This window comes from Antechinus flavipes, chromosome 4 (genome assembly GCF_016432865.1).
Source record: "Antechinus flavipes isolate AdamAnt ecotype Samford, QLD, Australia chromosome 4, AdamAnt_v2, whole genome shotgun sequence".
In the NCBI taxonomy this organism is placed as follows: Eukaryota; Metazoa; Chordata; class Mammalia; order Dasyuromorphia; family Dasyuridae; genus Antechinus; species Antechinus flavipes.
Window position 1 is genome coordinate 222,574,249 of NC_067401.1, and position 27,738 is coordinate 222,601,986.

At 32.5% G+C, this 27,738-nt stretch overlaps 1 protein-coding gene across 1 annotated transcript in view; it reads right to left on the bottom strand.

Moving 5' to 3' along the window:
- HMGCLL1 (3-hydroxymethyl-3-methylglutaryl-CoA lyase like 1) overlaps nucleotides 1-27,738 on the bottom strand; it is a 245,224-nt gene that overhangs the window by 61,839 nt on the left and 155,647 nt on the right. The window contains exons 6-7 of the mRNA XM_051997181.1: nucleotides 8,684-8,747; nucleotides 5,664-5,852 (exon numbers count right to left, since the gene is read on the bottom strand). Coding sequence (XP_051853141.1) covers nucleotides 5,664-5,852; nucleotides 8,684-8,747 — 253 coding nt within the window. The remainder of the gene's footprint in view (nucleotides 1-5,663; nucleotides 5,853-8,683; nucleotides 8,748-27,738) is intronic.

Here is a 27,738-nt window from a genome sequence, read left to right on the forward strand (position 1 = left end):
CATATGTATATATGTGTGTGAGTATATGCATATATATGCTTTTCCCTTCTAAATGTTAAAAACTGACCACCATATTTAATAGGAACTTTGAATTACTAAAAGTCAGAGGAAGATAATTAAAAACAATGAGAAAGCTCAGATCAATGACACATAAAAATGACTGAAAGTGCTGAATGAATGAAAAAACACAACTTATTAAATGTTTATTTGGTTCCAGGAATTACCCTAACTGTGCTATGATCATAATAGAAAAAGCAAGATAATTCCTGCTATCAAGCAGCTTCAGTTTAATAAAAAAAATAAATAAATAATAAAAATGAATGTTGTCTTGAAAGGGATATTTTGTCAAAGAAGTCCAAAGGATTGTGGGTGGAGTGATAGGGCAATCTAAAATGTCCTTTTAAAGCACAATAATGTTAATTTGATTAATGTTTTCAGAACTAGAAGTAGAGGAGAGTCAAAGATGGGGCGGAGATGTTGGAAGGCTATTATTATGATGATAACAGGGCAGAAAGATGACCAGACAGAATATAAAATAGATTAGATACGGTGAATTTACTCTAAGTAGCAGCACAGGGCTTTCTGGAATCCAGGAATGGGAATGTAAGTAGGAGACAAAGGGTAGTACCAGAGATTTTAATTTTTTTTTTTAAATGAGCAGTATATTAATACAAAAAGATGTAGGGGTAGAAAGGAAATTCAGACAAAGATTAAGGGAATGACCATCTTGATCTATGGTTGAGATTGGGTGGAAGAGTAGCTTATGGGTATTTTACATACAATCATATGGTTTGGTCCTATCAACTCATAAATCAAATGCTTTAGCATCCTTTAAAATGAAACAAATGCCTTAAAATGCTCTTTTATATGTTTTGTATATGGAAATGTTTGTGTTCATTACATTTGTGATGAAATAATGATTCAAAAATTATATAAGTATCAAAAAGTTTTTTAAAAGAAAAGTAAAAGATTTGAAATATATTAGAATGTTTTATTAGAAAATACTTTATCAGAAAAATGATCAGATTTGTATCTAAATTTGCCAGCAGGATTGATGGGAAAAAGTATTAGACTGGTAATTAGGAAGTTATAACAGCCCAAATTTAAATTTTAAGCTTTGCAAAACATTTTGTATGTATTATCTCATTTGAGTATCACAACTACATTATGATATACAACATATTCTCTTATATATTAGGAAATTAAAGCTGAGAGAAGTTGTTAGCTAATAAGTATAACTCAGAATAGTTAGTAAGTATATGAAGGCAAACTCAATTTTAGGTCTTCCTAATTCCAAACCATGCTATGTGGAATTACTTTATGGAAGGTGAGAATAGAAGAGATTTAATATCTCTGTGTTTCCAGAGCAAACATTTACTAAATGCCCAGCAGGTGCTAGGCATGAGACTAAGTACTATGGCTATAAATGCAAAAATATAAGTTCCTATATTCAAAAACTGTCATAGTCTCTTTGGGAAATTTTATTTATTTATTTTGAAGATTAAGTGGATCACCTCAATTATCAGGACTGAATTATATGGTGGATTCATGCGCATGATCCCATTACTGATCAATAGAGAGCTTTACCCTAATTATTTCTAACTTCTCCCTTCTCAGACACCCAAATGGTCTCCTTACTCTTCAGGGTGTGTGTTTATGCTGGAAGGTCTTATTTCATCCTTTAAAAACTGTGAAGATATCAGTGAAGTATTATGTCTGTTGATTTTTTATATCTCTCTTTTGCCACATAATCAATCTTCTCTTCTTATCATATATTTCTCCATTTTTAAATTTTGATTTTCTTCAAAGTTCTTCTTTGACTATATATTTCAGCTTGTGATTGTACCTACAATAAATATCTTCATTGTACTATGTATGGAACTTATTTCAAATACTGGAGACTAATTTAATCAAAATGTGATGTCATATAACAAAGCCAGTACAATCTTAGTATTAAAATTTTTGACCTTTGTTTCTAGAAGAAATGTGGGTTGCTAAATTATTTTCATAATATCTAAAAGGCAACAGATTCTCCTTCTGTTCAATTATGGTCCTAGCTCGCCATACACTTTCACTGGTCCAGATATGCCTATAGATAAATAAGCTTTTATTACTTGTAAATCTAAAAACATGTGGTAATCTGGACAACAAACATTCTTTATTAATTTAATCTCTCTTTTTATCAATGGCTAATTTAAATTTTTATCTATGCACATGAATTTCTTCCAGGAATGTCTGAAATGTTCTAGAACCTGATGTCCTATATATTTAGCCCAATATCCAGCAGATGATAAGCAATTAATAAACTGTTGTTGTTGACTTGCCTTGACTTGAGAAAACTATAAGAGCACCAGTTGGCAGAAGCAGCTATAAATAGACCAACAGAGCTAGGAAGATTTTAATTTGAGTCCTGTCTTAGATACTTATTAGCTAAATGACCTTGGGCAACTCAAGCTTCATCTGATTCAGTTTCCTTATCTTTAAAATGTAATAATATTACCTGTTTTCAGGATTGTCAAAAGGATATAATAACATCATTTTTTATAAATTTGTAATATATGTGGCAAAAAAGTGATTTATAAACCTAAAGTGTTATAAAAATGCTGTCATCACAATTACCATCATATTCTGCAAACAAGAGTATTTAGTACCTCATCACACCCAAGAAATCCTTTCAACTTGGAATCAGCATTAACTTTCCTCCATTGAGTAACAAACACCATTAATGACTATACATCTCCTAATTTTGTGCCTTTCATATCATTTTTGAACAGAGAGATGATGAGCAAAGTCACATAGGTATTAGATGCTGAAAATAGACAGTCTATCCTATCTCAACAAAAAGAAAGAGAAAAAAAATACCTCACCTGAGTTAAATTGAAAGAGGTTCAACCTGTAGGTTGGTCACTGTAAGTAGGATGATTATTTTTTTGATTATATCAATCCATAAAACAAGTTAGAAGGCAAAATAGTTCTAATTCTTCTGTAGCAATCTTAGTTTCTACAATGCCAATGGCAAAATGGTAACTAATGGCAGTAGAGGAGGAGTGAAAATGGTGTTAAGAATCATAGTTTTTAGATTAGGGTTCTTAATTTGTTTTAAGGTGTGTCCCTTTGATATTCTGGTGAAGTCATTACATGCCTTCTCAGAGTATTTCTAAATGCATAAAATAAAGTATATAGGAATACAAAGAAAATCAATCATATTAAAATACAATTATCTTTTTTTTTTAATTCACAGTCCTCATGTTAAGAAGTTCTGTTTTATACCATCTATATACTTTTATTTTACTCTTGACACTCCAAATATCAAATACTTGTCCAATGATCAATGCTTGGACAAATTGTATCACATCAGTCTTGAAATTCTTGCTATAAAGGAAAGTAAATGGCTCATATATATTCCCTAGAGAATCAAACAAAGGAAGTGGCAGAATTAGTTATATTATATGCCCCAAGGCTACAAAAACATTATTTTATGTAATATTTGGAAATCTCACATTGTAACAGGAGAAAACAATTACAGCTTTTACAAAACTATTGCTTACAGAAGATAAAGAGGATACCGAAATTTTAAAAACAATTTGATAAGAACCTTCCCCCAAATTGGATTTATATATACTTTGATATATAAGGGTGATGAGAATAATACTGTAGAGATTGAATTCTGAAAACCATATAATGCAATGGAGAGTGATAACTGAAAATTATTGTGAATGAATAAAACTGTATGATTGGAAGAAAAATGGTTCTCAATAGAAGAGAAAAGATGGTATTGGTATGAAAGAAAAGCTCTTCATTTTGGGATTTAATGAGAGTATAGTCACTCTAAAAGAGGGCAGTTTCAATGGTTTTGAGAGAAGTGCACCTCAATTCTTAGGATTTTATTAAAATAAAAGTTATATTTTTCTTTCATTATTCATCTATGATTAAAGCAACATCTGCCAGGGTTCCCCACCTTCTCTCCAATATGAATTAGGCCATTTACCTCTAACGGATGACAAAACTATCAGAAGAACTTGAATGGCCTAGAATTGTGTCTGCTAACTGACTAAGCTTTTACACAGACTCTAAACAATCTGTCAGAATTTCTTGGTCACCTAAGGGAATAAAACTGCTCATTCAAATTTAGTAATCTTCCTAATAGTAAAAGAGTCATCCACTCTGCCCTCCTGGCCAAATGTGTTTCCATAAGGAGTCAAATGGGGTCACAGCTACATGAGTTAAGTGTTATAGCATCCTTGTGTGGAATCTCTTTTCTCATGCCTAAGTAAGCCTTTTTTCACTAACTTTTAAAAGATCATCCCAGAAAATGAACTCATGTGGTAATGCCTTGAGTCAGGCCTTACTGTAATAGCATTATTTGCTCCATCATTAAGTATCTGTGGTCCTTGTTTATATCTTATCCCTTCCTTTGTTAGTAGTTTAAAAAAATCTGATTTGCATAGGTAAACCTGGCTAGATCAAGAAAAATTTTCCCATTGTTCCCTAATAATTAAAGTAAATTTGGGTATTCCATTATTATAGATAAACATAAGCTGAACTATATTTGCAAAATCACAGAGCCTAGGGTCTTATTCCTGCTTTGATATATACAATGAAATGAACAGCCATTCAAATGATCCTAAAAATCTGTTAAATTTGTTTGAAGTCTTCAAATATAGCTTTTGAAATTAGGATTTTGGTTTCTTGTCTTTGCATCTTCGTCATTTTCCAAGCAATGTAAGCTACCCCAGAGTATGAATTACTTGGAGTTTTCAGTCAGCTACATGCCTATTAATCAGAGTATTACTGTACAATGACAGCTTTTATATCTATAATCCATTTATTTAATAGACATAGTTTACTTCTAGTCATAACAAAAACATTTAAGCATTTAAAATGATCACAACTGTTTTTCTCAGAAATTTTCTTCATGGTAAGCACACATATACAATATAGTTTCTAAAGCTTTATTTTTACTTAAAAAGCAAAATTCAACACAGAAAAAAACAGGAGAAAGGTAGGAAGAGAGACAAGGATAAAAGGAAAAAGGAAGGATAGAAAGAAGCAAGAAGGGAGAAAGGGAAGGAAAAAAGGAAAAAAGAAAGAGAAGGAAAGAAGGAAAGAAGGAAGGAAGGAAGGAAGGAAGGAAGGAAGGAAGGAAGGAAGGAAGGAAGGAAGGAAGGAAGGAAGAAGGAAGGAAGGAAGGAGGGAGAGAGGGAGGGAGAGAGGGAGGGAAAGAGGGAGGGCAGGAGGAAGGAAGAAAGGAAGAAAGGAAGGAAGGAAAGAAGGAAGGAAGGAGGGAGGGAGGGAGAGAGGGAAGGAGGGAGAGAGGGAGAGAGAGAGGGAGAGAGGGAAGAAAGGAAGGAAGGAGGGAGGGAAAGAGGAAGGAAGGAGGGAAGAGGGAAGGAAGGAGGGAAGAAGGAAGGAAGGAAGGAAGAAAGAAGGAAGGAAGGGAGGAAGGAAGGAAGGAAGGAAGGAAGGAAGGAAAGAAGGAAGGAAAGAAGGAAGGAGGGAAAGAGGAAGGAAGGAAGGAGGGAAAGAAGGAAGGAAAGAAGGAAGGAGGGAAGGAAGGAAGGAAGGAAGGGAGGGAAAGAGGGAGGGAAGGAAAGAAGGAAGGAAGGGAGAGAGGGAAGGAGGATGATAAAGGGAGGAAGAAAGGAAGGAAGCATTGGATTTACCTGCAACGCTGTAAGAATATTTGCTAAAGCTTGCCCATATGTGTCATGACAGTGAACAGCAAGAGCACTTAGTGGGATTTCTTTCATAACACTTTCCAACATTCTTTTCATACTTCCAGGAGTTCCCACTCCAATCGTGTCCCCTAGAGAGATCTCATAGCAACCCATGCTATACAACTGCTTAGACACCTGTTAAGAAAGGAGTTATATTAAAATGCTGAAAATGAACAGACATGAAAAATAAACAGGCACATAAGCCTCATAATTCCACAGTAGAGATCATTTAGAGGTAAAAATTTATTTGTAGTGAAGAAAAAAATCAGGGACTCTTCAAAGTAACAAATATCTCTGTATGAAACTCCTAACAATTTGTGTGAATAATGGAAATGATCAAATCATATTTATTTATCCTTTACTGCCCTAATAACTTGATGAAATACCTTTTATATTTAAACAGAAATAATTATCTTTATAATTAAAATACTATAATTTAACTAGTTGCTTTAATTAGTTAATATTTTATTATGTGTCTTTACAACATAGTACCTAATCATATTGGATATGAGCACCTGACTGGTGTATGTCTGGCTTCATTCTTTTTTTTGAGCACATTGCTATAATGACCTTAGGTAACTTAATCTTTTAAAATCTCCAGAGAGATAAAACTCTCAAGTCTCAAAACTGATCAGCATTAGCAGAGGGATTTTCCTTGGTTGGAGTTCTCTAGGCTGATAGATTTATAGGTCTACTTCTACCTCTATACACCCACAAAAAAATAGAAACATGCACACAATCATATGTTCTGTAATCTTGTCTAATTTATAAAAAAATCATATATTGAAAAAAACATAATTATAGAAATTAGGAGATCTGAATTCTTTTGTTGGTTCTGACACTAATCAATTAAATGACCTGAAGCAAGTCATTTTACCTATTAGTCCTTGATTTCCTCAGCTGTGGGGGGCAGGCTTCAAATGCAAGTCCTTTTAAGGTCTGCATATTTTCTTGGAAGTAGTTATCTTTGAAAGCTGCTCAAGAATTTCGAAGGAATTCTGCCAATATGTTTAAAAGATAGCTTAGGTTGGACACTTCTCCAGGAATGTTATAATTACTTTAATTGAAATTAGTTAACACTGGAAGTTGCCCAAGGAGTTTAGTACCTGCTGTGTATATATAACTGAAGACTGTTGGTTGTTTTGGAAGTACAATTAATTCTTTCAAAGAAAATATAAATGGTATTGCTTAGGTAAATAAAAAAGCTCTTCTTTGAAAATAATAATTACTGTTATTTCTATAGTTCTGTACATACAATTAGGTTATCTGAACTCATAAACAATTTTTTAAGAAGGCACTGGAAGTATTACTGTCCTCATTTTAGAGATGATGAAACTGACAACCCATAAGATTTAAGTATCACATATATTAAGCATAAAATCGGAAATTTATATTTAGGTCTTTATTACTCCAAGAGCAGTGTTTTATACATTATATTACATAGACTCTTTTGAGATATTGTTTATTTCATTCAGTGTTTAATCATTAAAATTGTCAGATTTTTTTTCTCCCTATCCCTTTTAAAAATAAAATTGATGCTCTTAGGAATTTGAGATTACTCATGATTTCTAAGAGGTAAATCACGTATATTAGCAAAAGTTTTATTAAGTTCAGTAATGTGTGAAGATATCACTTGCGTTTCTCTTTAAAATATGGATTTTTCATATAGTCGTTTAATTTTATTGAATCCTACTCAGATGATTTTACTGTCAGCTAAGATCTCCTGAGACTACATTCAGACAGGAAATTCTCTAATGCTCTAAGGAGACAGACATGGAAAAAAGTTAGAGGTGCGGGGGGAAGCACTGCATTGTATCCTAGTGAGATTTTTTTTTTCATTTGAAGGGAATAAGAACAACCAAAAAAGCTTCCAACCAAACTCTGACTGTGATATAATAATATAATCAGATCTGACAGTTCATTATTGATCTTGGGATAAACCAAAAATGATTAGGCCAAAAGCCATGCAAATTCTTTAGCCACCCAAGAACTAAAATCCTGTTAATTCACACTGGAATGTGTTATTGTTGCTAATCTATAGTTGCTTTCTTTGATTTTAATGTCATAAAAGTACTTTCTGATTTAGCATAAGAATAGTAATGATGTGAAAAATCACTTACATTAGTTCCAGAAAACTAAACAGTAGGAAAGAAACTAAGACACACTAAATGTGCTGATAGAAAATGATAAAAAATAAGCTACAACATCTATTTTGCTTTTTAAAAAATATTAGAATTCTTATTTCTTTGAGATTCTATTGACATATTCAACCTAATGCTTTTGAGAAAAAGGATAGATACTCTTTTCATCTGAAGAGTCCCAGGAAATATTATGGAATTTTAATTAGATTTAATTAGAGGAACAGTTTTCAATGGATTATAGAATATGTTTTCCATGACTCCGTTTTCACTTGTAAATTTATTTTCCACTACTATCCTTAATACAGCTCAGTTTTCAAAACCATTCACCAAAATACAGGTCCCTTTGAATTTAGTTTTTAATTAAGCACAATTGAATAAAAAACCTTAGGAATGGGTCAATTTATTTTATTTTTTCAAAAGTATTTCAGATACATTCTATTCTAGAAACAAAAGAAAAATACCATTAACAAAAATAATATATGTATATGACTATTGCCACATGTGACTGAAATTGAAAAAAAAAGATTTAATCAATACATTATCATCTTTTATGCTAAAAACCAATTAGCCAATTCTGTTTCCCTACCTCTTACCTCCTTCCCAACACCATTTGAACCAACAGAGTTTATCAGCCACCACCAATTCTAATGATCCTAATTTTTTTGTGCTTATATTTTATAATGATCAAAATAAAATTAATTCAAAGAGATAATATCCTTTTTTAATAGAACTTTACACAAATAAATAGAACATGAAAAATAGCCAGTTCATTCAAAACATCTAGATAATTTTATGATGATCTAAGGATAATTGATATAATCTTACTTTGGCCACTTTTTCAGGTGCTATATGTCCTTCATATGGGCATCCAAGAGCACAAGAAACATACCTAAATTAAAAAATTCATAATTATTTAAACATATGTGCAATGTATAGCATGCAGGTTAATTTAATTACTGTATAAGTGAGTTAAATAACTAGATTTCTTCAAGTAGCCATATTTTCTAACCATTTGTTTCCAATCAATTTAATAGAATAGATATATAAACAGTTACTACTTACAACTACTTAAGATAGTGGGTAGAACACTGGAACTGCAATCAGGAAAACTAATCTTTTTAAGTTCAAACTATCCTCAGAACTTACAAGCTATATGACTGGGCAAGTCATTTAACCTTCTTCACCTCAGTTCCTCATCTGTAAAATTAGCAAGAGAAAAAAATGGCAAACCACTACAAATTCTTAGCCAAAATACAGCAGCACTGGCAACTTTATCTGGATTCAGAAGCCAATGGATCATCAGGTTAGCTGTGAAACTTCAGAAGGTAAATAATGAGCCCCTAAACCCCAGTATAATATTCAAGGCTTAGCCACCCTCACCCAGCTTGTGAAGGAACCTGGCTGCACCAGCCCTAGGGCAAAGTGAAGTTGCTGTCACCTGTAGAAAAAGCTTTGAACAATCTCCCCTTTCCCCAAGAGCAGACCTCAATTTTTAAAAATGAGTAAAAAAGCAAAAAGAGCCTGATCATTGATTAACATCCAAAAGGGATCTTAAAGGAAGGGAAGGGATCCACATGTGCAAAAATACTTGTAGCAGCCCTTTTTGTAGTGGCTAGGGATTGGAAACTGAGTACATGCCCATCAGTGGAAAATGGCTGAACAAGTTACAGTACATGAATATTATGGAATATAATAAATGATCAGCAGGATGATTTCAGAGAGGCCTGGAGAGACTTATATAAACTGATGCTAAGTGAAATGAGCAGAACCAGGAGATCATTGTACATAGCAACAAGATTACACAATGACCATTCTGATGACTGTGGCTCTCTTCAACAATGAAATGATTCAGGCTAATTGCAATAGACTTGTGATGGAGAGAGTCATCTTTACCCAGAAAGAGAGCTATGGGGACTGAATATGGATCACAACATAGTATTTTCATCTTTTTTGTTGTTTGTTGGCTTTTTGTTTTCTTTCTCATTTTTTTTTCTTTTTGATCTGATTTTTCTTGTGCAGCTTGATAATTATGGAAATATGTATAGAAGAATTGCACATGTTTAACATATGTTGGATTATTCACTGTTTGGGGGGGGTGAGGAGAAGGGAGAGAGAAAGATTTTAGAACAAAAGGTTTTGCAAAGGTAAATATTGAAAATGACCTCCAATATCAAGACTCAAGAGAAGCATAATAAAAATGCAAAAGAAAACATTAGGGATTCCATAGAACTAAAGTGTTGAAATACCCAGAAAGATGATAATTATAAATCTTGAAAACTGTACCACTAATAGTATAGCTAGAAGTAATATACATAGAAAAAGGATAAGGGTATAAGGTATATCTGAAGTAATGACATAAAAACAGATATGAGGAGAGTAGAATAGGTGCAGAAGAAAGGAAGAAGTAAAATGGTACACAATTATTCTACATGAAGAGTCAGGAAAGATCTATTATATTGCAAGGTAAGATGGAAGGGAGGGTGAGAAGCATCACTTGAACCTTTTTCTCATCTTGTCCAATTTACCTTACCCAACAGGGAAGTAGTATGGGAAGAGATTAAATGAAAGGAGAGGGTAGGGATTAACAGAAGGGAGGGCAGATAGGTAAGATGGTAGGCAGAACAAAACACTGGAAGGGAAGGGTGAAAGAAGAGAAAAGACAAAGTATAAGATGGAGGGAAATGCACAGGCAGCAATCATAACTTAATGTGAATGGGATGAAATCTCCCATAAAATGGAGGCAGAGAACAGAATAGATATGTTAAAAAAAAAAAAAAAAAAAAAAAAAAAAAAAAAAAAAAACAAGAAAAAACAGAACTCTACATTATGTTGTTTACAAGAATACAATTGAAGAAGAAAGACATACACAAAATAAAGTTAAGGGATTAAAGTAGAATCTATTATGCTTCAGCTGAAGGGAAAAAAAGCAAGGGTTGACAACCCTGAGCTCAGAAAAGTAAAAGCAAAAATAGACCTAATTAAAAGAAATAAGAAAGCTACATCCTACTAAAAGGTACCATAGACAAAGAAGAAATAGCAATACTAAACATATTCACTAAATGGTCAAGCATCCAAATTCATTTTTTCATTATTTACTATTTTATTTTCCTCAGTTGCACGTAAAATGTTATCCAAAACACCTTTGAAGGACTTTTGATGAAAAATGCTGTCCATCCTCCAAGAAGAAACTTATGTCTGAGTACAGATTGAAGCATAGTTTTAAACTTTATTTTATTTTTCTTGTTTTTTGGGGGACTCCATGTTTCCTTTCACAACTTGACTTGTATGGAGATGTTTTTCATGCCTCCATCTACCTTCTCAATAAGGCTGGGGAGCAGGGAAGGAAAAAAGGAGAGAATCAGGAACTCAAGAGTTTTAAGAACAAATGTTAAAAATTTGCCAAAAAAAAAAGCAAAATTAATCAAATGGAAAAGGAAAGGAAGTACAAAAGCTCAGTGGGGAAAACAATTCCTTAAAAATTAGACTTGAGCAAATGGAAGCTAATAACTTCATGAGAAATTAAGTAGCAAACAAAACTAAAAGAATGAAAACAATTTTTAAAAGGTGAAATATTCCATTGGAAAAGCAACTGACCTGGAAAATAAATTCAGGAGAATAATTTTAAAATTATTGGTCTACCTGAAAGCCATGAAAAAAAAATTAGACATCATCTTTTCAAGAAATTATCAAGGAAAACTATCCTGATATTTTAAAATCAAAGAGTAAAATAGAAAGTCAAAAAAAAAAAAAATCTACCAAACACCTTGTGAAAGAAATCCCAAGATGAATACTCTAAGGAATATCATAGCCAAATTCCAGAAGTCATAGGTTAAGGAGAAAATATTTCAGGCATCCAAAATGAAATGCAGTTCAAGTATGGTGGAGCCACAATCAGGATAACAATTGAACAAGTCATTAATCAACTCCATAGGGAAAAAATGCCCTGGGCCAAGTGCTGAGTAAATTCTACCAAACATTCAAAGAACAATTAATTCCAATAATACATAAACTATTTAGAAAAATAGGTGGAATCCTACCAAACTTCTTTTTTGATAAAAATATGGTTATGATACCTAAGCCAAAAAGATCCAAAGCAGAGAAAAAAATTATAGCCCAATTTTCCTAATGACTATTGATGCAAATTATTTGAACAAAATACTAGCAAGGCCATTATAACAATATATCACAAAGATTTAAGTGGAATTTATATCAAGAATGCAGGGTTTGTTCAATATTAGGAAAACTACCTACATAACGGAGTGCATTGATAACAAAACTAACTGAAATCATAGACTTAGTAGACAATGCTATATCAAAAGATAAGTATAGGTTTATAGTCTTTTGACAAGCTGCAAATTGCTTTCCAGAATAATTGTGTCAGCTCACAACTACATTAAGAGTGTATTACTGCCCCAATTTTCCCACATCCCCTTTTCTCATGTTAGCCAATTTGATAGATATAAGTGATACCTCAAAGTACATTTAGTCTGTATTTTTCCAATCAATAGTTTTAAGGCATTTTTTTCATGACTTTACATAGCTTTTATTTCTTTATTGAAATGAGCCTATTTATATCCTTTAATATTATATGTATTGGGAAATGACTTATTTTAATAAATTTTACTTTGTTTTCTATATATTCAAGAAATAAGGCCTATATCAGATGATTTTTCTGGGACGGGGGGGAGTTCTCCCAGATTCCTGATTAACTGCTAATTTTGGCTGCATTGGTTTTGTTTATGCAAAAATGTTTTAATTTCTTTTAATCAAAATTATCCATCTTATAACCAAATTATCCTGTCTATAGCTTGTTTGGTAGCATGATCACTGTACTGAATAAGTAGACTGATTTAGGTAGAATTGCCATTTTTTAATATTAACTCAGCTTACCCATGTATACTTGATATTAATCTAATTGTTTATATCTAAATATCTTCACATAAAACATGTTTTCTAATTGTATTCAAATAGTTCCTGGGTTTATCTTGGCAGGTAGACTTCCAATTGTTTTATATTGTCTGTAGATATTTTAAATGAAATTTTTCTTTCTCTTCCTGCTTCACATTGTTGTTAATATACAAAAATGCAGGTGATCTATGTGGGCTTATTTGATATCCTACAACTTGCTAAAATTGTTAATTATTTCAACTAGTTTTTTAGTTGATTCTTTAGAATTGTATACAATCATATAAACAGCAAATAGTTATCTATAGATAAGAAAATATTTTAAGACCAAAGAAGAGAGAGGGAAGACAATAATTGGGACATAAAGTGGATAAATTCTAATTTTCTTCAATTCCCTTTTCTTTTTCTTTTTTTTTTATTTTTTTAGTGCAATATAGAATAACAGTGAAGACAATGAGCATCTTGCTTAACTACTAATCTTATTGAGAAGACTTCTACTTCTCCCCATTACAAATGTTGTTTATTTGCAGTTTTTGATAGATATATTGCCTATCATTTTAAGGAAATCTCAGTTTATTCCTATGTTTTTGAGTATTTAACAGGAATGAGTACTGGATTTTGTCAAAAGCTTTTTTTGGTATCTTTAAAGATAACTATATAATTTTTGTTATTTCTGGTACTGATCTAATCAATTGTGCCTATGGTTTTCCTAATATTGAACTGGCACTTAATATATATTTATAAAATGTTTAACACATAATAGATCTTTTATCATCATCATCATTGAGCAGATGGAGAGATTTTAGTAAATATTATAGGACAATAAAGTGGATTCCAAATTATTTTAATGCCTGGATTTAAAGAATATGACTAATGTCAACTAGAAAGAAACCTCTAAGGGGAATTCTTCAGAGAGTTATCATTGGCATTATTTATACAACATTTATATTAACAGGAAGAAAACATGGATGATGGGCATATAAACTCTGAAAATGACATACAGTTAGTGTGATTCATTTGAAAGTATGATAGATGTTAATAAATAGCCAAATTATAAAGTAAGAAACTAAAATTATCAAAAACAATATAAAAAAGTGCTCCAAATCACTAATAATTTAAAAAAGCAAAAGAAAAAAAAGAAAAAAAGGCAACTCTGGCTTTTGATCTGAAATCTATGATAATGGTAATTTTTATAATAGCTTTTTACTTTTCAAAATACGTGCAAAGAAAGTTTTCAGTATTCACCCTTGAAAAACCTTGTGTTCCATATTTTTCTCCCTCACTGGTAATTTTTTAAAAAACACAAATGTTGGAGAAGTTGTGTGAAAACAGACAATTTAAAACACTTGGTGAAGCTCATCCAGACATTAAATTGAATTAGCAACACATTGCTGAAATGAAAAAAAAAAAAAAAAAAGGACGAAAAGATGCATTTGAGCAAAAATAAAATTATAGTGATTTTCTCTGTATAGTATCTTGTATATAGAAGGAAGTAAAAATAACAAGGTTATTATTAATTGCATAATAGTTGATTAGATTATAATATATGAATGAAATGAAAAACTATTATAATATTATGAAATTTCTTATGGGATAGTTTCAGAGGTACTTGGGAAGACATATATATTGATGTAAAATTAAGTGAACAGAATCAAGAGAAAAATTTGTTTAACATTATAAAAATGAACAACTTTGAAAGATTTATTAATTCTAACAACATAATGACCAAGTCTAGAGGACCCATAATGAAATATGCTTATTATGTTTGTATTTCATTCTCAAGGAAGGCAGAGAATGAAATGTGTTATCCATGTCTTAAAAGAGAAGTGTGGGATTTTGAGTGCTGAATGAGACACATATTTAGAGCTTGGTCAATATAGAAATTTATTTGGATTAGGTGTGCATATTCATTACAAGGGTTTTGTTTTTTAATTATCCCAACACAGGAAGGGAATCTGGGAGGCAAAAATGAAATTATTTTTAAAATTAATTACTTTTAATTTTATAAAAGCTAAATATATAACCATAGATCTAGGTTTGAATTGTATCTCTGCTCCTTACTGATTAAAGCACTTTATCCCATTAGGCCTCAGTTTCAGTTACAAAAATTTTGTAACATTAAAAAAATGATTTAGATGATGATGGTACTTTGTGGTTTCAAATCTAAATATGGTAATGATTTTATTAGGAGAATAAATAAAATATACATAGATCATGGAACAAAAACAGATCCCCACAGTGCAGAATTAACTGTTGATGGTCACAAGATGAAATTAGAGATAGGGATGGATAGAAAGTCTCATATTTGGGATTCAAAAATATAGATGGGGAGATGTGGTTTAATAATAGTTAATTTGAAAGACATTTTAAAAGTCATCTACAGATTCAATATACAGTACGTTAGCAGACTGACTTGAAATCCATAGAATCTAATGTAATCTTCTATTATATTAGTAAAGGAGAAGTTTTTAGCAAATAAGAAAAATATTTTTGCTGTGTTTCATCCTGTTTAGACCATACTTAGAATATTATGTTGAATAACTGGTTATACATTAAGAATACTCACTTCATTCAAACTAAATGAAGATCAGGCAAAGAAACTTGAGAAGTAACAGTCAGAGAAGTAAAAGGACCAAAGGAGAAAGTTATGAAGCACTAGAGAGAGGAGAGTATCAGGGAGAGGAGAATATCAAGAAGATGAAGGTGATTAACCTTAACTTGCAAAGGATATGAATGGCAACTGTAAGCAAAAAGAAGACAAAGATACTCAGTTTGTAATTTGCTTGATTTCTCTGCCAAGAAGAATTATCTTTGCATCAGAAGTGGAATCCAAAAAATAAATACCATAGATTTGATATGCAAGATAAGTAAGAAGATTATAATGGAGGATCTAATTACTTTTGATTAATTTACCTGGTTATTCTGAGTGTTCTTTTGTGTTACTGTAACATAAAATCTCTCTCATTTTTGTTCTAGTTCTGCTCTCTAGTTCCACATATAAGAAATCTACTATATAGACCAGCTGTTGTAAATTATAGGTATAGCATATATATATATATATATATATATCTGCATGTATATGCACAAAACATAAATGCATAAATCACAAAGACATTGCAGTAATATATCTATAAGCCCAATGAAACAGAAATTCTGTATTTTGTTATGCGAGGTCATGTGTGTGGTATGTTAAATACAAAATTGAACATAATGAAAAGAAGGCTATTTTAAAACAGACCTTGTTAGAGGTAAATTGCCAGTTTTAGAATGATTGGACTCAATCAGAATGTTATAAGACAATATGATATGATGCACATAAAAATATAGATGCTTGTGATAAACTGAAATTAAAAATAATTGTACCCACTTGAGAAATGATCTCAAACTATGATTCAATTAAAATCAATGCACATTTGCCAAATTGATGGTGCTTTCACTATTGCCAAATTAACAACACTTAACTCAATAGTTTCAACTAAATATGGCATTTAAATTCTTTCTGTTTTATTTGGATCCATAATGACATAGGCAAATAAATGGTTTAAATAATTTAAAATTATCATAATTTCTTTATTTGGTTTAAAGAATTTTAATGACAACTGTTAACTTATAACAGAGTATGATTGTTTATTCCAGATCACAGGCCATGAGTAATAAATGTTTTCCTTGATCATTCTAAAGCTGATTGGGCTTTAGATAAAAGTCCTCCCAAAACATAAGGTGCAGGTAATCACAGCAGGGTAAGGTAAAACAGTTGAAGGGATTTGGTTTTCATTAAGTTGTATAAAATCAACCAATTGTGGTCATAAATTTTAAAATTTTCACTTAGATGATTTCTATTTTTCTCTAAGCCGAGGCCACAAGTAACTAATTGAGGGATGTAGGACAATAATCTGCCCCAAAAAAATTTCTAGTGAATTTTGGAGAAAAATATGTGCTGAGCAGTCAATGTTAGTGCATACCTATGCTTCAGCATGTTACCAGGGGCAGTGTGTTATTGTGGAAAGAGCTCTGAACCTGAAGTCTTCAAATCAAAATGAGGTCCTGAGTGGCTAGGTGCTATTGGGAGCATTGATGGAATTATTCCCTGGGGCAGATAAGGAGAAGGCTCTGACGAAGATCAGTTTAGCTTCATGGTCCCACCATCTGTGGAGGTCAACCAGTCAGCAATTCAAGTTATATCAAATGCCAGCTAAGGACCTGCACCAATGTCAAGGGGGTATTTCCTTTTTCCTGGCTAATTGGGGGTTCCATTAGGAAACTTGTCCTTTCCATAATTAATTGTTAAAAACCCCTTTCTTTGCTCTGTGCTTTCACACTTTATTCCATATTTACCAATCCTTGCATCTATTGTATCTCTTCATTTTGTCTGTAACCTCTTCTAAATAAACCAACTTTTTGCAGAACCTCAATATTTGGTGCTTTTCCTATAGCATATCATCTGGTGCTACATCAACCACATCAAAAGGACTTTAATTCTATTCATGGAACTTAACATTTGTAAGTGTGGGAAATTGGGGAAATCACTAAACTTTTCTTATGTAAATGTAAAATAGTTATTATTTGTTTTATTTTTTTGCCAATATCAACAGGGATCATAGGAGATAATGCATACAAAGAACTATGTAAATATGGGCTATAATGGATACATACTTGGCTCTCAGGACTTGAAACCCTTTCTTTAAACATTATGATAGCTATAAAGGGAAATTAAGGAATTTCCTAAATATCTGAGGCTTATTTTTCTACCTTTTTTTGTCTTCAAAATCCCTGTGGGTATCCCTGTGCACATAATTTGTAAACAGATTTTTGTTTTTGTTTATTGATAGCAGTCATAAGTATAAATTATTAGATAAAATCATGCTGTCATAAAATATAGTATTTTGCAAAAAAAAAAAAAAAAGATAGTGCTTTCAGTTAAATTAGTATCAACCATCCCAACTCTTTGAGATTGCGTTCAATTACCAGCTTTCCTTTCTCCTATTAAAGGCAGGATTTTCCAAAAATATCTCAGAAGATAGGAAAAGGAAAGGAGGAAGCTATTTTTTTTTGATTGAACTCTAGTCAAAATAACTCTGGTTAAAATAAAAAATACAGTTGGAAGGATATGGATACAATCCAACCTTACCTTAGCTCTTAAGGTCTCACTGCAAATAATTACTCTAAAATTCATATAGATTCTAAACTCACCCTTGCAAACCAGAATCCTTGAAATAAACATTTTAGAAATAAACAGATCCCAACATTAAGTGGGTACAATGCCCTCAATTGTGCAAAATCATTGTTCATTCAAGTGTACTCATTCATGGTACATGATTTTTGTCCTTAACTTTTCAGAAATCTTCCAGGAGGAGTCAAGAATGAGGGAGTCTAGCTAGCATACCAGAAGTCTTCTTCTAGAGCTTTTAGCATTATTTGGATATCAACAAGCTGTGCTCTCCACAACCATTTTTCCATAATCTCCCCACATAACTGAACTATACCCTTTGATCATATATCTTCGGGATGGCAACTTTCACAACATAAAATTATAAGGATTTTGTAGCAATTCGATGCAATTTTTGGAATTTAAAGTGCCCCTCACATTTTATATAGTCAGCAGTGGTTTGAAATAGACCATGATTAGCTTTCAATGCTCTTTATTTTCTTGATTCATTTTTTTGTAGTAATGGTGCTGTTTTTTTTCAAATGTTCCTTTCTTCTCTTTTTTTCAGAATAATTTGAGAATTTATATTTTACATTTTCAAATAGTTTCAGGTACTTTACACTTTTATTTTTTCCACCGCATATATGGGTGTGGGGGAGAGATGTCCGTGTGTTTGTGTTGTTCCTGTTATTTCACCTTTTTCTTTTTTTTCTGTTGCTATATCTTTAAAGAAATCTTTTTTTTTTAACAATAGCTTTTATTTTTCAAAATGCAAGCAAAGAATTTTCAATATTCAGCCCTGCAAAAACTTGTGTTCCATATTCTTCCTTCCTCCCTCCCTCCCTTCCCCCTTCCCTAGATAGCAAGTAATCCAATGCAGGTTAAACATGTACAATTTTTCTAAACACATTTCCACATTTATCATGCTGCACAAGAAAAATCAGATCAAAAATCACTTTTGTCAAGACTATCAAGAGTGGAGCCAAGATGGCAGAGTAAAGCCAGGAAGCTGCTTGAGCTCTTCCAGCTTCTCTCAGAAACCACAAGAAACCAAGCCTCTGAACAGAGTCTGATGGAATGAAACCTCTCTCTGGCTCAAAATGGAAGGAAAAAACTTCAAGACAGGTCAGTCTCACAAGTGTAAAAAGGGTGTTCAGCCCAGCTCAGATAGATCCTGGGAAAGTCAGTGAGAGGATCTTAATCACAGCCAATCAGCAAGTAAGACCCTCAGTCCTGGCTCAGTAGAGGAGCAGATCAGGGGGTGCAGCTTCACAGTCCTAGGTCAGAAGGCAAACTCTGGGAAACCAGCCTGTTTCCTGAACAAAGCAGGCAAAATTACTCCCTGCAAACACAAGTGGGCGCTATGTTCAAAGACTCAGAGATACACAGGAAGCTTGGGACAGTGCCCCCTTTACCTCAGGACCAGAACTTAGCCACAACAGTAAAACAAGAGGAAATATCAAAAGAAAAGGGAAAAAAATGAGCAAGAAACAGAAAATAATTTTGATCATAGAAAGTTACTATGGTTTCAGGGCAGACCAAAACCCCAACTCAGATGAGGACAAAATGTCCACAGAGGAAATCTCAAAGCATGATATGAACTGGCCTCATGCCTAAAGAGGCTTCTTGGAAGTGCTCATAAAAGACTTTAAAAGGGAAATAACAAAGGTAGAAGGGAAAATGAGAAAAGAAATAAGCAAAGGAAGGGAAAAAACTGATATAAGAAAAAAAAAAAAAAAAGACTTCCAGCCAAGATGGCGGAGAGGAGGCACACAGATGGATTTACATGTGAATTCTACCAAACATTTAAAGAACAATTAACTCCAATGCTAAATAAACTATTTGAAAAAATAGGGATTGAAGGAGTCCTACCAAACTCCTTTTATGACACAGACATGGTACTGATACCTAAACCAGGTAGGCTGAAAACAGAGAAAGAAAATTATAGACCAATCTCCCTAATGAATATTGATGCTAAAATCTTAAATAAAATATTAGCAAAAAGATTACAGAAAATCATCCCCAGGATAATACACTATGACCAAGTAGGATTTATACCAGGAATGCAGGGTTGGTTCAATATTAGGAAAACTATTAGCATAATTGACTATATCAATAACCAAACAAACAAAAACCATATGATCATCTCAATAGATGCAAAAAAAGCATTTGATAAAATCCAACATCCATTCCTAATAAAAACACTTGAGAGCATAGGAATAAATGGGCTTTTCCTTAAAATAGTCAGGAGCATATATTTAAAACCATCAGTAAGCACCATATGCAATGGGGAAAAACTGGAACCTTTCCCAGTAAGATCTGGAGTGAAGCAAGGTTGCCCACTATCACCATTATTATTTAATACCGTATTAGAAACACTAGCCTCTGCAATAAGAGTCGAGAAAGATATTAAAGGAATTAGAGTAGGCAATGAGGAAACCAAACTATCACTCTTTGCAGATGATATGATGGTATACTTAGAGAACTCCAGAGATTCTACTAAAAAGCTATTAGAAATAATTTTTAATTTTAGCAAAGTAGCTGGATACAAAATAAATCCCCATAAATACTCAGCATTTTTATACAGCACCAACAAAACCCAACAGCAAGAGATACAAAGAGAAATTCCATTCAGAATAACTGTTGATAGCATAAAATATTTGGGAATCTATCTACCAAAGGAAAGTCAGGAATTATATGAGCAAAATTACAAAAAGGTCTCCACACAAATAAAATCAGACTTAAATAATTGGAAAAATATTAAGTGCTCTTGGATAGGCCAAGCAAATATAATAAAGATGACAATACTCCCTAAACTAATCTATTTATTTAGTGCTATACCAATCAGACTTCCAAGAAAATATTTTAATGATCTAGAAAAAATAACAACAAAATTCATATGGAACAATAAAAAGTCGAGAATCTCAAGGGAATTAATGAAAAAAAAAATCAAATGAAGGTGGCCTAGTTGTACCTGATCTAAAATTATATTATAAAGCAGCAGTCGCCAAAACCATTTGGTATTGACTAAGAAATAGATTAGTTGATCAGTGGAAAAGGTTAGGTTCACAAGACAGAATAGTCAACTATAGCAATCTAGTGTTTGACAAACCCAAAGATCCTAACTTTTGGGATAAGAATTCATTATTTGATAAAAACTGCTGGGATAACTGGAAATTAGTATGGCAGAAATTAGGTATGGGCCCACACTTAACACCATATACCAAGATAAGATCAAAATGGGTCCATGACCTAGGCATAAAGAATGAGATTATAAATAAATTAGAGGAACAGAGGATAGTTTATCTCTCAGACTTGTGGAGGAGAAAGAAATTTGTGACCAAAGATGAACTAGAGACCATTACTGATCACAAAATAGAAAATTTTGATTACATCAAATTAAAAAGCCTTTGTACAAACAAAACTAATGCAAACAAGATTAGAAGGGAAGCAACAAACTGGGAAAATGTCTTCACAGTTAAAGGTTCTGATAAAGGCCTCATTTCCAAAATACATAGAGAACTGACTCAAATTTATAAGAAATCAAGCCATTCTCCAATTGGTAAATGGTCAAAGGATATGAACAGACAATTTTCAGAGGATGAAATTGAAACTATTACCACTCATATGAAAGAGTGTTCCAAATCATTATTGATCAGAGAAATGCAAATTAAGACAACTCTGAGATACCACTACACACCTGTTAGATTGGCTAAGATGACAGGAAAAAATAATGATGAATGTTGGAGGGGATGAGGGAAAACTGGGACACTGATGCATTGTTGGTGGAGTTGTGAACGAATCCAACCATTCTGGAGACCAATCTGGAATTATGCCCAAAAAGTTATCAAATTGTGCATACCCTTTGATCCAGCAGTGTTTCTATTGGGCTTATATCCCAAAGAAATACTAAAGAAGGGAAAGTGACCTGTATGTGCCAAAATGTTTGTGGCAGCCCTGTTTGTAGTGGCTAGAAATGGGAAATTGAATGGATGCCCATCAATTGGAGAATGGCTGGGTAAATTATGGTATATGAATGTTATGGAATATTATTGTTCTGTAAGAAATGACCAGCAGGATGAATACAGAGAGGACTGGCGAGACTTACATGAACTGATGCTAAGTGAAATGAGCAGAACCAGGAGATCATTATACACTTCGACAACGATATTGTATGAGGACATATTTTGATGAAAGTGGATTTCTTTGACAATGAGACCTAACTGAGTTTCAATTGATAAATGATGGACAGAAGCAGCTACACTCAAAGAAAGAACACTGGGAAACTAATGTGAACTATCTGCATTTTTGTTTTTCTTCCTGGGTTATTTATACCTTCTGAATCCAATTCTCCCTGTGCAACAAGAGAACTGTTCAGTTCTGCAAACATATATTGTATCTAGGATATACTGCAACATATCTAACATATATAGGATTGCTTGCCATCTAGGGAAGGGTGTGGAGAGAGGGAGGGGAAAAAGCAGAACAGAAACGAGTGCAAGGGATAATGTTATAAAAAAAATTACCCTGGCATGGATTCTGTCAATATAAAATTATTAAATAAAATTTTAAAAAAAGAAAAAAAAAGTCCTTAAAAAATACAGTTGGCCAAATGCAAAAAAATCCACTGAAGAAAACAACATCTTCAAAACTAGAATTAACCAAATGGGAAAAAAAGAAGATACAAAAACTGAAGAAAATCACACATTAAAAACTAGAATGGTGCAAATGGAAATCAATATTTTTGTGAGACAGAAAGAATCAGTCAAAAACCAAAAATGAATGGAAAATAGAAGAAAATATGAAATACCTCACTGGAAAAACAGCCAACCTGGAAAATCAATCCTGAAGAGACAATTTAAAAATTATTGACCTATCTGGAGATCATGACCAAAAAAAAAACAGCATGGATAGCCTTCTTCTAGAAACAGAGGGAGAAATATTCACTGAAAGAAATTATAGAAAACCTTAAGAAAGAGATCCCAAAGGAAAACCCCAAGGAACATTGTTGCAAAGATTCAGAACAACAATCTCAAGGGAAAAGTACCACAAGCTTCCAGATAAAAACAATTCAAATATCAAGGAACAAGAGTCAAGATAACCCAGGATTTGGTAGCTTCTACAATAAAGCTATCAGAGAATCTGGACTACAGTATTCTGGAAGGCAAAAGAGGTTGCTTTACCAACCAAGAAATAACTATCCAGTAAGGCTCAGCATCATCTTTAAAGGGAAGTAATGGATCTTCAATGAAGTAAGAGACTTTCAAGCATTTCTATTAAAAAAAATAGATATAAGCAGAAAATTTAATCTACAAACACAGGACACAAGAAATGCATAGAAAGGTAAATGGCGAGAATACATATATGTGTGTGTGTGTGTGTGTGTGTGTGTGTGTGTATTATTTAAAGGTTAAATCATTTACATCCCTAGATGAGAAAATGATATCTGTAACTCTTGAGAACTATATCTGTTATTGTGGCAGAGGAAGGCATCATATGAATAGAGGATATAGTTGTAAATGGACTCGGATATGAGAATATCAAAGAAAAGACATTAGGAGATAAAAAAGTACTGTGCTGAGGAAAGCAGAGGTATAGTAGGGACAAATTAGATCATATGAAGAAGTACAAAAGACCTACTATAATGGAGGGAAAAAAGGAGGGAGAAGCTTGATCTTATCTGTTTTAGTTCTAAAGGGAGTAACTTAATTTTTCAGTTGGGCATAGAAATTTATCTAACTCTATAAAGAAATAGGAGGAGAAAGAGGAAAAGAAAAAGGAAGGACAGGATAGAAGAGAGGACAGAAATACTAGGGAAAAAAGTAAGACAAGAGAGGAAGGGTTGATAGAAAATGAGGATAGGGTGGAAAAAGAGAACAAAAGTATATACAGGGGAAAAATAGGATGGAGGGAAATACAGAGCTGGTAATGATAGCTGTGAATGTGAATGGGATGAATTTTCCCATAAAATGAAAGTGAATAGCAGAGTGGATTAAAAAACAGAATCCTACAATATGTTGTTTACAAGTAACACATTTGACACAGAGAGACACATACAGAGTAAAGGAAAAGTCTAGAACAGGATTTATGCTTCAATTGAAGTAAAATAAAGCATAGCAGTTCTAATCTCAGGTGAAGCAAAAGTAAAAATAGATCTTAAAAAAGAGATAAGGAAGGAAAATACATCTTTATAAAGGGTTTCATAAATAATGAAGTATTAACTATATTAAGTATGTAAGCACCAAGTGGTAGAGCAGCCAAACTCCTAGAGAAGATTTTAAGCCAATTATAGGAAGAAATAGCAAAACTATACTAGTGGGCGACCTCAACCTTCTCTGAGAATAAGATAAATCTAACCACAAAATAAACAAGGAAGAAACTATGGAGGTAAATAGGATCCTACATCCCCTAGATTTGATAGACCTTTATAGGAAATTGAATGGAAACAGAAAGGAATAAACCTTTTTTTTTTTTTTTTTTTTTTTTTTTTTTTTTTTTTTTGGCAATATACAGCATCTATGCAAAAACTGATCATGTATTAGGGCATTAAAAACCTCAAAATCAAATGCAGAAAGGCAGGAATGGTAAATGCTTCTTTTTCATATCACAATGCAATAAAAATTATATTCAATAAAGAGGCATGGAAACATAGATGAAAAATCAATTGTAAATTAAATAATCTAATTCTAAAAGATGAGTGTGTCAAATAGCAAACCACAGAAATAATCCATAATGTCACCCAAAAGAATGACAATAATGAGACAATATATCGAAACCTGTGGGATTCAGCCAAAGCAGTTCTTAGGGGAAATTTTATATCTCTAAACAGCTACATGAATAAAACAGAAAAAAGAGGAGATCAGTGAATTGGACATAAAACTAAAAAAAGCTAAAAAAGGAATAACGTAAAAATTGCCAATTAAATATAAAATTAGAAATTCTGAAACTCAAAAGAAAGATCGACACAAACTATTGAACAAATTGATAAAATTAAGAGTTGATTTTTATGAAAAACCTAACATAATAGATAAAACTTTAATTTTATTAGAAAAAGGAAAGAAAAAAAAAACAAATTATCAGCATGACAAAGGAAAAAAAGGCAAACTTACCACCATTGAAAAACAAATTAAATGGATAATTAGGATATTTTGCCCAAATGTATGGCAATACATTTGATAATCTAATAGAAATGGAAAAATATTTACAAAAATATAAATTGTCCAGGGTTAACAAAAGAGGAAATAAATTACTTAAATGGTCCCATTTTAGAAAAAGAAATTGAACAAGCCATTAAAGTCCCTAAGAAAAAATCTCCAGGGCCAGATGCATACACATGTGAATTCTACCAAACATTTAAAGAACCAATAATTCCAATATTATATAAACTACTTAGAAAGATAAGTATAACAAGAAGTCCTGCCAAATTCCTTCTATGACATAAATGTGGTACTAATATCTAAGCCAGAAGAGCCAAAAGAGAGAAAGAAGATTACAGAGTAATCAATCTGTTGAATGAATACTAATGCAAATATTTTAAATAAAATATTAGCAAATACACTATGACCAAGTGGGATTTATACCAGAAAGGCAGGATTGGTTCAATATCAGGAAAACTATTCCCATAATTGACCATCAATAACAAACCCAATAGAAATCATATGATAATTTCAACAGGAACAGATAAAACTTTTGACAAAATACAGCATCCATTCCTATTGAAAACACTAAAGAGGGACAGCTAGGTAGTACAGTAAATAGAGCACCAGTCCTGAATTCAGGAGGACCTGAGTTCAAATCTGGTTTTAGACACTTAACACTGCCTAGCTGTGTGACCCTGGGCAAGTCACTTACCCCAATTGCCTCAGCAACAAAACAAATCAAAACAAAAAACACTACAGAGCATAGGAATAAAGGGAGCTTTCCTTAAAACAATAAGTAGTATTTGTCTAAAGCCCACAGCAAACAGTACATGTAATGAAGAGAAATTGGGCACATTCCCAATTAGATAAGGGGTGAAACAAGAATGGCCATTATCACTACATTGTACTGGAAATGATGGCTCTAGCAATAAGAAAAGAAAAAGAAATTAAAGGAATTAGAATAGGCAATGAGGAAATAAAATTATAAGCCTTTGCAGATGATATGATAATATACTTATTCAAAACTTACTTGACACATATAAAAGCTATAGCAAAGTTGCAGAATATAAAATAAACCCACACTAATCATTAGCATTTCTATCTATTACTAACAAAGCCCATCAGCAATAGATAGAACAAAAAATTCCATTTAAAATAACAATAAAATAAAATAAAATATTTGGGGGCATGCCTGCCAAGACAAATCTAAGAATTATGAGAACACAATTATAAAGCACTTCTCACACAAATAAAGTCACATCTAAATAACTGGAAAAAATATCAATTGCTCATGGGTAGGCTGAACTAATACAATAAAAATGACAACTGTGCCTAAATTGGCCTACTTGTTCAGTCCATACCAATCCAACTGCCAAAAAATTATTTTATAGAGCTAAAAAACCAAAATAACAAAATTCATCTGGAAGAACAAAAGGTCAGGAATATCAAGGGAATTAATGAAAAAATACAAAGGATGGTGGCTTAGCACTACCAAACTGAAATGTATAATATAAAGCAGCAGTCATCAAAACCATTTGGTACTGGCTAAAAAATAGAGTGGTAGATCAGTGGAATAGATGGGATACATAACAATCAAGGCCTATAGCAATCTAGTATTCAATAAACTCCCAAATTCCAGCCTCTGGGAATAAGAACTCACCAGCAGTCTTCTGGAGGGTCTTTCACCCTCCTAAAGTATAAGTACATCTTTTGGGGAAGGTAAGAATGGAAATAAGGAAGGTAGGAATAAATATTAAGTATTTACTATATGCCACTGGGCCAATCCCTGCACAAGAATCTTCACATTTGATTCTCTCAACAATTCTGGGATAATATTATCTTGATTTTTCAGATGAGGATACAGAGGCAAAATAGAGGCTTAAAGATTTGTCAGGATCTCACAGATAGAAAGTGCCTGGGTCTTTATTTGAACTCAGATCTTTTTGATTCTATGTCTAGTATTGTACACTGTGTACATTTAAAAATTACCTTCCTTCTAATCTTCATGTACTATATTTCTTCCATCATTATCATGCAATGTCCCGATGGAATAACCTTTTTTGCATGTTTCTGCCTTAATTTATAGCCCTAACATTTAGCATAGTCCTTGACATATAGTATCAACTTAATAAATCCTTGTAACAAATTGATGATAAGGAGATCAACAATTTGCTGCCTTTGGTGGTTTCTAAGTTCTTTTGAATTTCTCATTATGGTAACTGCTTTATGGTGATGATGTAGAAAACAGCAAGAATCTATGTTAACAGCTTTTATTTGTTTCATCCTCCATTTTTCAGCATCAGAAATTCATATGATTATGTCTGGCTGGAGCTGCTGAAATTAAACATCATATTAAACCTTATCATCCTTCCTCCTAGGTTTGGTCTATGCAACTTCAATTATTTATTCAATAAATGCACACCTAGACTACAAGCAGTTGATTTAGAAATGATTCTTGAAGTGGTAATTGGTTTTTTTTTCCCTTCTGTTAAAGGATTCTTCAAAAGAATAACAACAATAATAAAAACTAGCACTATATCACTTACATATTCCACTTCTGATTCATTGTGATTCAGTGGTTTTGAAATAAGAGAACCTTGGTTCAAATCACACCTCTGTAACCGACTAGCTATATGGCTGTGTTCAAGTCATTTTATTTTTCTTGGATTTCTTTTTCCTCCTATACAAAA